Source organism: Neomonachus schauinslandi, chromosome 5 (genome assembly GCF_002201575.2).
Source record: "Neomonachus schauinslandi chromosome 5, ASM220157v2, whole genome shotgun sequence".
Lineage (NCBI taxonomy): Eukaryota > Metazoa > Chordata > Mammalia > Carnivora > Phocidae > Neomonachus > Neomonachus schauinslandi.
Window position 1 is genome coordinate 149636546 of NC_058407.1, and position 15532 is coordinate 149652077.

A 15532-nucleotide genomic window follows, 5' to 3' on the forward strand; every position below is an offset into this window, starting at 1 on the left:
GAGACACTGCTTGAGCCGATGGGTTGAGACGAGACTGCCTAGCAGATAGTGAGGACAGGTGAGCCAGTTCTTTGGACCTCAGCCCTGTCTGTAAGTTGGACTCGCCTAGGGAACTTCAGCAACTCCCACTGCCCAGGCTGTACCGCAGACGGACAAAATCAGGATCTCTGAGGGTGGGACCTGGGCACCTTTATTTCTTAAGTTCCCCAGGTAATCGTGTGAAACCCGTGTTTGAGAACCAGGGCAATTTTATCCTTCCAGGGGATGTTTTTGGTTGTCCTAACTGGAGGTGGCGGCATCTAATGGGTAGAGGCTGGGGATGCTAGGGAGCACCCTGCAAGGCACAGGCCAGTCCCACAAAGATGTATCTAGCTTCAAATGTCAGTAATGCCAAGGCTGAGAAACCCTGACCTTGACCTTCCTGCTTGAGTGTGATCTGCGGACCAGCAGCATCTGTATCATGTGGGAGCATGTTAGAAAATGCATCATCCCAGGCCCCACACCCCAGTCCTACCACATCTGAAATGACACTGTACCAGATTTCCCCAGTGATGTGTGTGCACCCTAAAGTGTGTGAAGCCCTGGTTTAGGCGCCTTGGGGTCCCTTCCATATTGCAGAAGTCAGGATGAGACAGTGAGGGTCATTGATAAGAGCTGGGGCTTTGTGATGGGACTTATGAGCTGGGAATGCAGATAAGGCAGCAAGGCAGAAGAAAAGAGAGTGGGCTTTCCGCTCTTGAGCTGTCTTCTTCCTCCACATGGGCCTGGAGGGAGGGCTCTTGCCTGCCACACTCACCGCCATACTTTCTCTCTCCATTGTCCTGCAGGCCTTGGTGATCACCAACTCAGCCAGAAAATCCTCCACCATCGGGGAGATTGTCAACCTCATGTCTGTGGACGCCCAGAGGTTCATGGACCTGGCCACGTACATTAACATGATCTGGTCGGCTCCTCTGCAAGTCATCCTTGCTCTCTACCTCCTGTGGCTGGTGTGTGTTCGATGTCGTTCCTGTCTCCAAGAGGGAGGGACCACCTCACGTGGGCAGTGGGGGTGAGGGAGTGGGTGTCAGTGGTAAGAACCTCTGTAATTCACTGGGTTTATTTTTTCTTGACATCAATCACATTTTATTTTGTGGTCTGTTGGATAATTCCTGGGTATTTTATCTGTTTCCTTGGTTGTTGGATTTATGCTCTTTTTGCTGGCATGATACTTGTTTGCATTTGTCCTTTTTTTGACAGTGTTTATAATTAACAACCTTATAACTTACACAGCATATTTCTCCCACCTTATCCTCTCAAACACCAGCCAGATTCCTTTATTCACTAGTCTCGAACTGTGTTGGTCAAGATTCTCTGAGTTGTAAGGGATAGAAATCCATTTTAAAATAGTCTAATAAGCAGAGTGCCTGGGGACTCAGTTGGTTAAGCATCTGCCTTCGGCTCAGGTCATGATCCCAGGGTCCTGGGATAGAGCCCTGCATCGGCCTCCCTGCTCAGCGGGAAGTCTGCTACTTCCTCTGCCCCTCCCCACTGCTTGTGCTCTCACGTGTGCACAGACTTTCTCTCTCTGTCAAATAAATAAAATCTTTAAAAAAATAGTCTAAACAAGTAAAGGGAATTTTACGGGTGTATATAACTGCAGAGCACAGGGTATGGTTTCAGGCATGGATTTATCCAGGAGTTCACTCAGTGCTTTAAGGACTCAAGCTCACTCTTTCATCATTTCTTGGCCCTATTTGCCTCTGAGGTGACTTTATTCTCAATGGGATTTTCCTCGGTGGCTTCCATACCTTTGGGCTTTTATCCTCTTTCCTGAGAGCAGTGTCAGAGAAAAGAGAATATTGCATTCCTCATTTCCTCAGCCAGAGTCCCACGGAGCCCTTTGCTTGACCGTGCACAGTCCCAGTCACATCCCTGTACCAATCATTGTGAACCAGGAGGCAGAGTTCTCTGATTGGCCAGCCCAGGTCACACGCCCTCCCACATTGAAAGTGTGGAGTTGTGATTGACAGCCCCTCCACATGAGGAAGGGCAGTTCCCAAAGTGAAAAGTTGATGAGGTGCTCATGACCTAACACATGACTTATCCTTTGTCACCTTTGAGCCTTTGCCTGTGTCTTTCTTTCTGCCAGGAATTCCTTTCCCTTCTTCGCTAAGGATGAAGTCCTGCCCATCTTTAAAGGCTGTGACAACTGCCACATTCAAATTGCTTTTCCCTGTTGATTAGATGGATTTCTTCCTTTTTTAAATCCCAATAATATAGTATAGGAGCTCCTCTGACATTACTTTCTAGAATAGCTTTTTTGCTGCTCAGTATAGCTGCCCCTCCTCTCCTGGTAAGTGTGTTGGTTACTCATGGGCTTAGTTTCTTGATTTTTTGTTTTGTTTTGTTTCAAAGATTTTATGTATTTATTTGAGAGAGAGAGCGAGCATGAGCAGCGGGGGAGGGGCAGAGGGAGAGGGACAAGCAGACTCCCCGATGAGCAGGGGGCCAGATGCGGGACTGGATCCCTGGACCCCGGGATCATGACCCAAACCTAAGTTAAGACGCTTAACTGACTGAACCACCCAGGCGCCCCTTAGTGTCCTGTATTTGCCTTATTTTTTATTTCTCATGAGTGTAGTCCCAGCAGGGCCTGGTACTTAATAGGTGCACAGCAAATTATCCATTAATTTGACTTAGTTTACTTTTTTTTTGTCTGTTTATACAACAGATGAGTGATTATAAATTGTTTCTAGAAATGAAACTTAGAAATAAATACCAGAATCTAAATGTATTTTGGGGCTGACATCCTGGGGTATCCACTTCCCCAGAAATTTCAGCCACGGGTGAAATATTTTTGGAACACTTCTTTTAGAATCGGCCTCCAGGGTTGATTTATGAACCATTAAGAACATTGTTTTGTTTTAGATGAGGGTTGCTGAGTGTATTACTGACTTTTGGAGTCAGATAGTTTTTTGTTGTTGGGGGGCTGTCCTGTGCACTGCAGGACGTTTAGCAGTGTCCCCGGTCTATTCACACTGATATCAAGAACACAACCCCCCCCCCTTCCTCCCCCTGGCCAGTTGTGACCCGGATGTCTCCAGACATTGCCCGATGACCCCCGGGAGCAGTTCTTCCCTGTTTGGGAACCACTGGTTTGGATAGAAAATAGGATTTCTCTGTGTGACCATCAAAACCACAGTATAGGATAGTGATAGTGGTGTGGGCTCAGCGATGAGACGGCCTGGGTTCAAATCTTGCCTCTTCCACTGATTAGGTTTGTGACCGTATCACTTAATGTCACTAAGTCTCAGTGTGTCATCATCAGCAAATTGGTGGTAGTAATGGTTCTTCTCATCATAGGGATGTTGGGATGAAGGAGTGAAGCAGTGCAGGTTACGTTCATAGAACAGCACATGGTGTTGTATTTAAAGTATCTTTTAAATACTATTTGCTTTCAGAGTTCATTCTGAATGCTTTAAATTGTTGGTAGAAATTTCCTTCATTTTCCAAGGTGGATAAATCGTCACTGGGTGGAGATACTTCGCAGAAACCATTATGAGCAATGGCAGCATTTTTCGGGAGACTAGGACTGGTGCCCCTGTGGGTGATGACTTGGAAGAGATGAGCACTCCTGGTTTTCCAAATGCTTAAAGGGGGAGAAAAAAATCACATTACCCTATAGTTCCATCCATGTGTATCCGCTGGGTACATGTCCTGGGCCAGTTTTTCAAGGTGTCTCTTTTTAGGTGTCAAAATTAAAAGATGGAGATCTGTATCTTATCTTGGCCTCTTAACCTCTCTTGGGTAGTTTTCTTATCTGCAGTTGGGATAATAGAATACTTCTACAACCTCTTATCTACAAATCCCCAAATGCAAAAGCTCTGGAAGTTTTCCTTAACTCACGTTGTGCCATAACCTGACCTGACCTGAACTAATGGGAAGTATTTATGATCTTGATTATCTTCTCAGTGTGAATACTCCTATTTTGGTGCTGAGAAATCAGTACCTTTGATGATGGAGTGCTGTGCTAGGGCCCCAGGGGGCATGTAAAGCAATATATGGCCACACCTCTGTCAGCAGTCCCAAAGACCACGCCTGGTTGATGAGTTGCTAGGAGGACTCATGGCTCTAATTTATGACAGCAGGAAAAGCAAAGGGTAAAGACACGGTGGGGAGGGATCAGGGGGAAGCAGGTACAGACTTCAAGAGTCCTCTCCCAATGGACTCATACAGGATGCACTTAATTCCCTAGCAACAAGTTCTGACAACGTGTGAAATGTTGTTAGCCAGGGAAGCTTGATAGAGACCCAATGCCCAGGGTTTTTATTGGGGGTTGGTGACACAGGTAGCCTCTGCCTGGCACATACCAGACTTCTAGACTCCCAGAAGACAAAGGGGGGGGTTCAGCATAAACCATATCATTTATACAAAGAGATGAGGCCCAATGAACCACTCCTACCAGTTCTGAGAATGGTGGGAGCCCTCCCTAAATCCAAGCTCCCAGATGCCAGCCAAGGGCCAAATTTGTAAGCAGGCCTTCAAACAAGATAAACTGTCAGGCTGGCTGTGTTAACTCTTTTCTATTCAATGCCTTATTACTTTTCTGAAGTTCTTTTAAAAAAAAAAAATTACTTCAGAGAAAGAAAGCACGAGAGCAGGGCGAGGGGCAGAGGGAGAGGGAGACAAGCAGACTCCCTGCTGAGTGGGGAGCCCCACATAGGGCTCGATCCCAGGACCCCGAGATCATGACCTGAGCTGAAATCAAGAGTTGGAGGCTCAACTGACTGAGCCACCCAGGCGCCCCACCTTTCTAAAGTTCTAATTTCCGAAACTCACCTGGCCCCTTCGTGTTCTTAAAGGGGTTGTGGGACCCCAAGAGATGCTCACGAATAAATCCAAATATTCTTAACAGCCCGTCGCCGGGTAAGGGTGACACAGCTGCCATGAAGACGAGCGGCCAGGTCTGCAGGATCGGCTGGGGTGGCTCAGCCAGGGAAGCCCCCTGTTGAAGGCCTCTGTTCTCTTTCTTCCCTAGAACCTGGGCCCATCCGTCCTGGCCGGGGTGGCTGTGATGATCCTCATGGTTCCCCTCAATGCCGTGATGGCCATGAAGACCAAGACCTACCAGGTAAGGTGTCTGTCTCCGTAGGGCCCCAAACTGGGCTCTTGTCGGGGCCTTTTCATTTGGGTTTTAGCTAAGTTCTTTCTGTGCAGGCCCCGGAGGTTCTCCGCCCTCCATGCCTGTTGGAAATCCCTGAGGAGCTTTCCTAAATGCTGATACCTGGGCTCCATTTCTGGGATTCTGGTTCACTTCGTCTGGGCATCCATTTTTAAAGCTTCCTGGGTGAGTCCGATGGACTGCCAAGGTTGAGAGTTCCTGAAATAGCTAGACCCCCTAGGCCAGTGACCAGAATCACATCTGTGAGCCTCTGAGAAATTCCTTATTTCCCACAGAATTCAGTCATTTATGTGTTTCCTGTGCATTTTCGAGAGTTGAGTAAAAATTACTCCCTGACTTTTTTCACCTCTTACCTTTTGCTAGGCGCAGTGTTCAACTATTTTCAGAAGTGTTTTGTACTGTTTAAGTTTTTAAATAGCCAAGTACCAGAGCTCATGCCTTCTCCTCATAAAACATGTTCCGTTGATAGAAAAGAGTATAGATTAAAAGGGGATATCCCCTTCCCTATCGTCTCCATGCCAGTGAGCATGCTGAAGCAGACCCTTTTAGAACTTTCCGTGTATTTATAGAGAGATCTGATTTTACAGTTAGGTTTGTTTCTTTGTGGTGTTATCACCATGTACATTTTTATACGCATGGGCCCATTTGGCAGCCTGGTCTTATCATTTGACACTATGTCTCAGGGATCTTTCCGTATAATCTGACTTCATGCTCTTGGACTGGCACCAAATAGTCCATAACGGAGCGGGGCCAGAGTTTATTTCTCTGCTTCCCTGTTGCTGGCTATTTATGATGTGCCTGTGGAATTGCAGATGAGAGCACTTAGCTGCACTGAGGATGCAGGAGGGGAGATGAGTCCCAGGGCATGGGCCTCTTGGAATGAGGAGGCCTCAGCAGGTATGGGTGGGAGGAGGTTAGGCAGGGAAGGGGCCCTGTCACCTTTCGTCCTCCTGATGCTATGTAGGCTTCCCTGAGTGGCTCACTTTTGAAACATCATCAGTCTCTGGCTTTGATCTGACGGGACTTAAAAAGCATCCTCATCCGTGACCAGGAATGACCAGAGCCCTCAGCGATAGGGTCTTGTGAGCATGAAGTAGCTAGATGTGTGTCCAATGCTTAGAAAAGTGCTCGGCATCTGGAAAGTGCTGGATGCTGTTTAACGGGCAGTATGGCTCAGTAAAGAAACTAAGAAAACGGAGCGGGGAAGAAAAAAAACAAAAAAATCCCCAGCATCGATACCTGTCTTGTGTTTGGATCAGTAGAGTAGGGTCCCTGCCCCCCTTCCCTGGACACCTGCAGGGTTGTTCTTGTTTCTGCTTCTCAAATCTAAATTTAATAGGGGTCTCCACGTCCCACTTAACGTGATCCAAAGCAGGTTTTTTCTCTTGGTAAAAGGGTCTCTGGTGCTCTCAAGGTCAATCTCAGGGATTTCAGGGTCGGCTTTCCCACATTTTGGAAGGCCCCCCTTTCCAATGGGGATGCTGTGTGTGGGCCTGCTGCCAGGGCCAGAAGCAGGTCCCCCCCTCGCTGTGGTGTTGACTGCTCTTGTCTCTGAAGGTGGCACACATGAAGAGCAAAGACAATCGGATTAAGCTGATGAATGAGATTCTCAACGGGATCAAAGTGCTCAAGCTTTATGCCTGGGAACTGGCCTTCAAGGACAAGGTGCTGGCCATCAGGCAGGAGGAGCTGAAGGTGCTCAAGAAATCGGCCTACCTGGCGGCTGTGGGAACCTTCACCTGGGTCTGCACACCTTTCCTGGTGAGTGAAGCCACATTCACCCTGGCCTACCTCATTGGGGGTTTTGGTGTGTTTTCATACCTGAATATGTTCAAAAGGTCACAAGTTCAGCAAGGCCTTCTCTTTTGAAAAATGGCCACCCCCCCCCCCAACTTTATTTTATTCACAGCACTTAGTAGCTCTCACAAGTAGCCAGTTCCAGGAACTGCTTGTTTATAGGTTCACAATGAGATAAGAAATTTGTTCCAGAAGGTTAAGCAGGTCCCTCTGCTTCCTTCGTGGAGAAAGTCTTGGTAAGAAAAACACACCAGCAGAACTAAACTATGCTCTTGGTGCCATAGTGGAGTGACATTACGGTGTCAGCTTCTGATCTGTTGCCGACCGTCACAAGCCAGGGATTTGGCAGGTGCCAAACACATTCTGAAATGGACTTTCTGTCTGTCTGTCTGTCTGTTTCCACTAGAAAGGCAGCTCCAGGAAGGCAAGGATTTTGTCTTCTCTGTTCACTGCCATACCCTCAGTGCCTAAAATAGCGTATAGTAGGGGCTCAACAAATATTTGTCATTCGTTGTAAAAAAAAAAAAAAAAAAAAAAAAATTGAAACCATATAGAAAGTCATCAGATGAAAAGTATATTGTCTTCCCTTCCGTCTGTCCCTTTCCTCTAAAGTGTTTGAGAAACACTGGCAAAAAGCAGAAGTGAGTGAACTTTGTCTCCCAAGGACCAACTAGTGAACATTGTAGATGTTCTGGGCCATACGTTCTGTTTTGCATCCCTTCTTTCCTGCCAGTGTGGCCATACGTAATGTACACGTGAACGGGGGTAGCTACTTTCCTGTAAAAATTTCTCTATAGATACTGAAATTTGAATTTCATATAAGCTTTCTGTGTCATAAAATACTGATATTTAAAAAAAATACTTATGTAAAAGTATTCTAAGCCTATGGGCTGGACATAAACAGGTGTGGACGCCTGGTTTAGAGTCGGGTGCCTGCTGAACTTGGCTGCCAGCTCACAGAGTGACCTGAGGCCAGTCAGTCCACCTCCCTGCCTCTGGGTTCTCATGTATGGAACATGGAAGGGTTGGGCCACGGGCGTGTCACATAGGCCCCTGCCTGCCCCCTGCTCCCATGCCTGCACTAGACATCCACAACCTGCTGTGGGTTTTCTGCCACCGAGTTCTGTTCAAGCCGCCCTCCCGGTGACCCCTGTCAGCTGACTGGAGCTGGTACATGAAGTGACATCTTTTAGCAGGTCTGGGACTCTGAGTTCTCTTAGATCCTTTCTGTGCACATACTCCAGTGTTCGGGGGTGAGGACACTCTGGTCTCCCCAACTTTCCCCAGATCTCTGATGGCTTTCTTTGATTTTTAGAAGTAAAAAGTATCAGAAGACTGGATGGTAGTTATGTAGAGTGTTCATTTGATTATTTTCCTCTAAACTGTTAAATAATCTCAGTGTGGGGCGCCTGGGTGGCTCAGTTGGTTAAGCAACTGCCTTCGGCTCAGGTCATGATCCCGGAGTCCTGGGATTGAGTCCCACATCGGGCTCCCGGCTCAGTGGGGTGCCTGCTTCTCCCTCTAACCCTCTCCCCTCTCATGCTGTTTCTCTGTCTCTCTTTCTCTCAAATAAATAAATAAATAAATAATCTCAGTGTGTTTAGAACTGTTAACTATTCTCCTTTGTATGTGTGATACATTTTATTTTAAAAATAATGATGCATTCCCTTGGGACACCTGGGTGGGTCAGTCGGTTAAGCGTCTGCCTTCGGCTCAGGTCATGATCCCAGGGTCCTGGGATCGAGTCCCGCATCGGGCTCCCCGCTCTGCGGGGAGCCTGCTTCTCCCTCTGCCTCTCTGTCTCTCTATCTCTCATGAATAAATAAATAAAATCTTAAAAAAAAAAAAATGATGCATTCCCGTGGTAAAACTAGTTAAAGCTATACCAAAAAGTCTGGGACAGGGTTTCTCAACCTTGGCACTGTTGCCATTTGGGACCCGATAATTCTTTGTTTCTTTGTTGGCGGGGTTGCTGTCCTGTGCGTTATAGGGTGTTCAGCAGACTCTGTGGACTCAACCCAACGGAGGCCAAGTGGCACCTCTTCCCACTGCCCCCCACCACGCCTCCCCAGTTGGGACAATCAGAAGTGTCTCCAGACATTGCCAGGTGTCCCTCCAGTTGAGAACCGCAGGTCTGTCTTCGTCCTCAGACCTCTGTCACCTAGCTTCTCTCTGTGTACCAGTTTCTTCTGCGTATTTCCAGGGAAAGCCTGCACATACAGCAGCATAACAGTGACTATCCATCATCAATGTGACTAAACTTATGTTCTGTTTTATTTACTTTGACACACATGATGGCAAATCATACAGAAGTCCGAAGCATTTTGAATTGCATTTTTTTTTTTTTGATAGGAAAAGCTCTGCAGCCAGAGGGACAAAGTGACAGGGTTTAATACTTGGGTTGTATTACACTTGGAGTGGGGGGACCTTTTCCCATAACCCCTGGCTCTGCACATTGGGTCCTCTAAGTGTCCAGTTTCTAGCTTGTCACCTGAATGTGTGGCCCTTCAGTTAACATCTCCTGCCCTGGTCTCCATTAGGAGGCCATGGCAAGAGATGCTTAAGAGTGTGACAGCTTTTCTTGACCTTGAATTTGCCACTCAGTATGGGGGGAGGGGAGGGCAGGGGCAACGGGCTTCCAGAGATGGAGTTTGTTAAGCTGTTTGGCATGAAACAGATGAGCCTGGGTGCCACTTGGGGACCTTGGCCCTGGCCGAGACACCAAAGCCTCTGACTACATTAGGATAAAATATGTAGCCTTTGATTCCCTTGAAAGGTGTTTGCATGTTCTTTCCACTGGCGAATTCCTGCGCTTCAAGGGTGATGAGGTGTTTACCCACCGGTAGGTGTGATGGAAGACAGAGGCCCGGGGAGGTCAGACAAGAGTGGGGATGCCATTTTGGCGGGATTGATGGGATTGTTTTTCTGAAATACAGAGCCTGGCATCTATCATGTACACGTAATGCACTTGCCTAAAATAGTATCCCCAGGCAGCCGTCAATATTTAGCATTTTGAGTCTTGGAAGATTTGTGAGCTTCTCATCTTCTGCTTACCCTTATCTTCCTTGGTTAGGAGAATTATCATTCCATATGGTAAATATCCATTGTGTACTTCTCTGCTGATTAGATCATACGTGGACCTTATCTTTTTTTTTTTTTTTTTTGGTATTCCTAGAACAGGGAACTTGGCAAATGGTGCGCATTCAGTAAATGTAATCTAGGGGAATAACTGAGTGAGTAAAAGATTTGAATAAACTGTGTTAATCAGGAACTGTGTTGCAATTGGCAGAAACCTCACTCAAATTGACTAGATTAAAAAAAAGAAAGTGGGATTTTTAAGTCACAAAACTGAAAAGTGTAGGAAATTGCTGGTTTTGAGCATGACTGGGATTTCAGGCATGGCTGGATCCAGGTGTTCCAGAGGGAATGACACACACACACACACACACACTTACCTACAGCCCCAGTCTTTCGGCTGGCCCCACTTACCTCCACCCATGTCCAAATACCCGCTGCTGAAGAGAACTCACTTAGTACCTGTTTCCCTTAGACCATAAGTCTCAGGAACACCAAGCCTGCCTTACTGCTCAGTGCACGGTGCTGGTACACAGTAGGCGCTCAGTTAACCTTTGATGAAGAATGGCCTCCACTTCCTGGAGAAGCCAGGGCTGTGGAACTGATGGGCCACGTGCTCTGTGTTGCCAGCCGCCGCCCCAATGGTGGCGCTTGGGGGGCTGGTGTGCTCTGGTGGCGAGTTGCCTGAGGCCTGGTTTTCCCCACTGCTGAGGAGACACCTCTGAGTGTATGCTCTTCTGCCCCCAGGCACATCCAGCCCCTACCCACCCATCTGTTTACCTGTCCATCTATCCATCCATCCATCCATCCATCCATCCATCCACAACTATTTACTGCGTATCTGGCCACGATCCAGTGGCCTCATGGAGTGGTCATTCATTCTAATTGGGAGAGACAGGTGATCCACAGTAGACATGATAAATACTCCATATAGTATACTAAATGGTCGTAAGTGCTAGGGAAAAGAAAAAAGATTCGGGCCACGGCGTTAGGGAGGGCTTGCAGTTTTAAATAGGGTAGATGAAGGCCTTACTGAGGAGGTGACACTTGAGTAAAGGCCCAGTGGAGGGGAGGGCTTCCATCAGGGAGCGGGAGGAGCATGTGCAAAGACCCTGTGGCAGGACAGTGCCCGCCCCATAGAGGGAATAACCGTGGAGGCCGGTGGGGCTGGAATAGAAGGAGCTGGGGGGAGAATGGTAGGAGAGGAGGTCAGGCAAGTTATAGGGAAGGGATTTTACAACCCAGGTAGGCCCTGGGCCTGGGGTCAAGACTTTGACTTCTGTACGAAGTGAAATGGACTGACTTTAGAGAGGTGGGGTTTTTTGTTCTTACGCTTTTTACTGAGCTATAATTTACCATTTTAAGGTGTATAACCCAGTGGTGTTCAATATGTTCACAAGGTTGTGCAATCATCAACACTATCTAATTTCAGAACATTCCCATCATCCCAAAAGGAAGCCTTCTAGTCATTGATGGTCACTCCCCATTCCCCCAGCCTAGGCACACACTCATCTGCTTTCTGTCCCCGTGGATTGGCCTGTTCTGGACGTATCATATCAATCGGACTCACACAATATGTGCTTTTTTGTGTGTGTTCTGGCTCCTCTCTCACTGAGCGTCATGTTTTCAAGGGTCATCCATGTCATAGCAGGTGTCCATGCTGCACTCCTTTTTATGGCTGAATACTGTTCCTTTGTGTGGATGTGTTTAGGGTGTTCTGAGTAAGAACATCTTTAGACGAGAGGCTGGTGCGTCATCCAGCTTGTTAACATCAGAACCAGAAAGGAACCAGCTCTACTCTGCAGCGCCTTGGTCTTGGGACCCAGTTAATAGATTCTTTGGAAGAATGGACCAAGGAGTTTGGACTGAGTCCTATAGCCAGAAATAAAGATAGCTGCTATATATTGCATTTTGCTGTGCCCCGGGCAGTGTGCTAATAAGCACTTTGCATGAGTGCCTGATTTCTTGCTGCCAACAGCCCTGTGAAGGTATATCCTGATTCGCATTTTGTAGATAGGAAAGCAGAGGCTTGCTTGGAGAGGGGAGGTGACGTGCCCAGGGTCATAGAGCTGACACACGGCAGAGCTGTTGGTTTTAATTTTTAAGCTATGTTACCTTCCAGTAGGTAACAAGGAAATGAGGTGACTCTGACCCTGCAAATGCACTGGGCCACAGCCACACCGAAGGCAGGGCTCAGACACCAATATCCTGACTTCTGGACATGCTGCTCTGAGCTCAGAAAGGCAGGACCTGGGCAGTTTTGTGTTGATTTTTTTTTTTTTTTTTTTTTTCCTGCAGGGAAAGCCTTTAATGGCTCTGGGATCCTGGGGCTAATGGGGGGGCGGGGACTTGTGTGCATCTGTCGGGGTCCAGGGTTGTCCAGATTGCTTCTGATAGCATGTTCTGGGTGATCTTGTGGGACGTGTGTTACTAGCCTCGCCTGGCGACATTTGGCACCTGCTGTCCCCAGCAATATAGGAGAGAGGCACGGGAATCCACCTGTTACTCTCCGGCCTCCTCCCAAGCTGAGCAGCCCAGCCCTGGATTACTGAGAGTGTCCTCCATTTCTCCTGGCAAGGGAGGAGAGGAGCTGCTCTCTCAAACATCTGAACCCAAAATCCGGTCGGCTGGGAGCCTGCGTAGTTAAGTCCCAGGAACCACTGCAGGGCTTAATGCAAGTCTGACTTGGTGAGGAAGGCAGTACCTTTGCCTGTTAGTTTTTGCTTGCCGTTTTTTTTTTTCTTTTAATGTTCCTTTCCTGGGGGTATAAAATCATATATTCTGTGAGCTGGAAGGAATTTTAAATAGTGCCATTAACCGTCCACCTCCACCCCCAAATTTCACGGATGAGACATGTGAGGCATGGGGAGAGGAGGTAACTTGCCCAAGGTGTTCCTGTGTGCCAGGGATTGTTCGAGGCCTGAGGATACTGCTGTGTACAAAACCAAGTCCCTGCCTTTGCAGAGCTTCCGTTGTCTGCAGGAGAGAGACAGTCAATATGTACAGTATGGCAGTAAAAGGCCGTGATAGTTGCTGTGAAGAAAAATAAGCCAGAATAAAAGGATAGAGAGCAAGAGAGCAGGGTTGTTTGGGGTAGAGAGGTAGGCCAGCCACTCCGAAGGGTCAGAGGGAGGAACCAGGCCACCGTCCGGATGGGAAGGTTGTTTCAGTCAGAGAAACTGCAGGGGCAAAGGCCCGGAGGTGGGATTCCGCTGGGTGGTGTTGAGGGATCCCCAGAATGTCTGTCCAGTGTCTGCACCAACCTTGGAGAATGTTGGTGCAGAGGCCAGGACTTGCAGCTCCCGGCCGCTCATTTATCTGGTTCGTTCTTTGGGTGTTTAGTGAGCGTCTGCTGTGCGCTGGATACTGCCTTAGGCGTTTCCCGCGGCCTCCAGCCGTCTGTTGTGGGGCAGGCTCAAACACACTGTGGAGGGTCGGCGGGGGGCGTGCAGCTGCTCCCACGGTTGTGTCTGATGCAGGGATACAAGTCAGTGCTGGACGCTCTGCTTACAGGTGGCCCTGTCTACCTTTGCCGTCTACGTGACCATCGACAAGAACAACATCCTGGATGCCCAGAAAGCTTTCGTGTCCTTGGCCTTGTTCAACATCCTCCGATTTCCCCTGAATATTCTCCCCATGGTCATCAGCAGCATCGTGCAGGTACAGGCGGGGCTGGAGGGGCCTGAGGGAGGGGTCCTCTGCGGAAAGGAAGTAAAAGGGCATACAGGTCCCCCTCCATACAGCTCCCTCGGCATTACCCGTCCCACGGTGCCCAGTCGGCTGGACGAGGCTCACAGTGGTGGCTTTCTCGCTATTTTGGTCATGCCCCAAAGAAAGGAATACATGTGACTTCTTCTTTTTTTTTTTTTTTTTTAAGATTTTATTTATTTATTTGACAGAGACACAGCAAGAGAGGGAACACAAGCAGGGGGAGTGGGAGAGGGAGAAGCAGGCTTCCCGCGGAGCAGGGAGCCCGACGCGGGGCTCGATCCCAGGATGCTGGGACCATGACCTGAGCCGAAGGCAGACGCTTAACGCCTGAGCCACCCAGGCGCCCCTACATGTGACTTCTTGACAAGGAACTCAGGCTTGAACGTACAAAACAAAGACTGCATGCAAGCAGGCTTCCCTGAGCTCTGTAATGTTCTGAAATATTCATCCTGTCCCATTCTGATGCGGTCTGTTCGACCCTGCTCTAGCTTACTCTACTTTTTCAACACTGCATCTCTTGGCTTACTCAACTGACTTCACAACCCACTGACAGGCCTCAACCCACCATTGGAAAAACCCCTACCTAGACCCCCCAGAAATCCTGAAGTCCACAGCAGTGACCCTGCAAGGTGAGGAAACTAGCTGCTCAGTCACACTTTTACTCTGTGTGAAGCTCCTACACTTTCCAACTGGTGGTATTTTCTCATATTTTTCTCCCCAGCATTTGAACGCATTCATACTGAGAACCCGATTTTCAGCCACACAGACAAATGAACCTTAAGATTTGGTTGTACAACTCTGCTTGTATGCTTTCATTAAAAAAATAAATGAGCAAATAAAATTCCTTTTTGTTACGAAAAAATTCAAACGTATACAGACGTAGGGAGAGAACAAACAGTATAATAATGACTCCATGTATGGGCGCCTGGGTGGCTCAGTTGGTTAAGCGACTGCCTTCGGCTCAGGTCATGATCCCAGGGTCCTGGGATCGAGTCCCACATCGGGCTCCCGGCTCAGCGGGAAGCCTGCTTCTCCCTCTCCCACTCCCCCTGCTTGTGTTCCTGCTCTCGCTGTCTCTGTCAAATAAATAAATAAAATCTTTAAAAAAAAAAAAAAAAAAAAATAATGACTCCATGTAGCATTCACCCAGATTCGACATTTTGCTGCGCTTGGCTCATCGAATCCTTTTTCTGTCTTCCCCTCCCCTGCTTCCTTTCCTTCTTTCCTTCCTTCACTCCTTTCTTTTGTTTTTTTTTAAGGCTTTTTTATTTTTAAGTACTCTCCACATGCAACTTGGGGCTCAAACTCATCACCTCGAGATCAAGAGTCACATGCTCCACCAGTGGAACCAGCCAGGCGCCCCTGGAGAATTTTACAGCAAATCCCAGACCTTTTGACATTTCACCCATAAATATTTCAGCATGCATTTCTTTGCTGTTGTTTTGTGGGTTTTTTTCTTTCTCAGTTTACTTTTATGAGATAGAATCGATATAGAACATTTTGTAAATTTAAGGTGGTGTGTGGCCAAAGAATGACCACAGGAGTGTCAGCTGACGCCTCTGTCACATCACGTGATTTTTGTTTCCTTTTTCTGTTGGGAACCATGAAGATGCCATCTCTTAGCCAGCTCACAGCATGTTGATCGTAATCACCCTGCAGTGTATCTCCAGGACTTCTTTCTCCCCTGGTTGCAAGCTTGTACCCTTACACGGGGCCACCGTGTTTGGTTATGGTTTCTGAAGTCCCTTGTCATCTAGGACAATCCCCCTACCCTCTTTTTTAATA

General features: G+C 47.8%; 1 protein-coding gene across 1 annotated transcript in view; it reads left to right on the forward strand.

Annotated features, from left to right (window-relative positions):
* ABCC1 (ATP binding cassette subfamily C member 1) overlaps window positions 1-15532 on the forward strand; it is a 94316-nt gene that overhangs the window by 32925 nt on the left and 45859 nt on the right. Inside the window, exons 9-12 of the mRNA XM_044915634.1 lie at window positions 828-989; window positions 5021-5113; window positions 6722-6925; window positions 13550-13696. Of these exons, the coding sequence (XP_044771569.1) occupies window positions 828-989; window positions 5021-5113; window positions 6722-6925; window positions 13550-13696 (606 nt within the window). The remainder of the gene's footprint in view (window positions 1-827; window positions 990-5020; window positions 5114-6721; window positions 6926-13549; window positions 13697-15532) is intronic.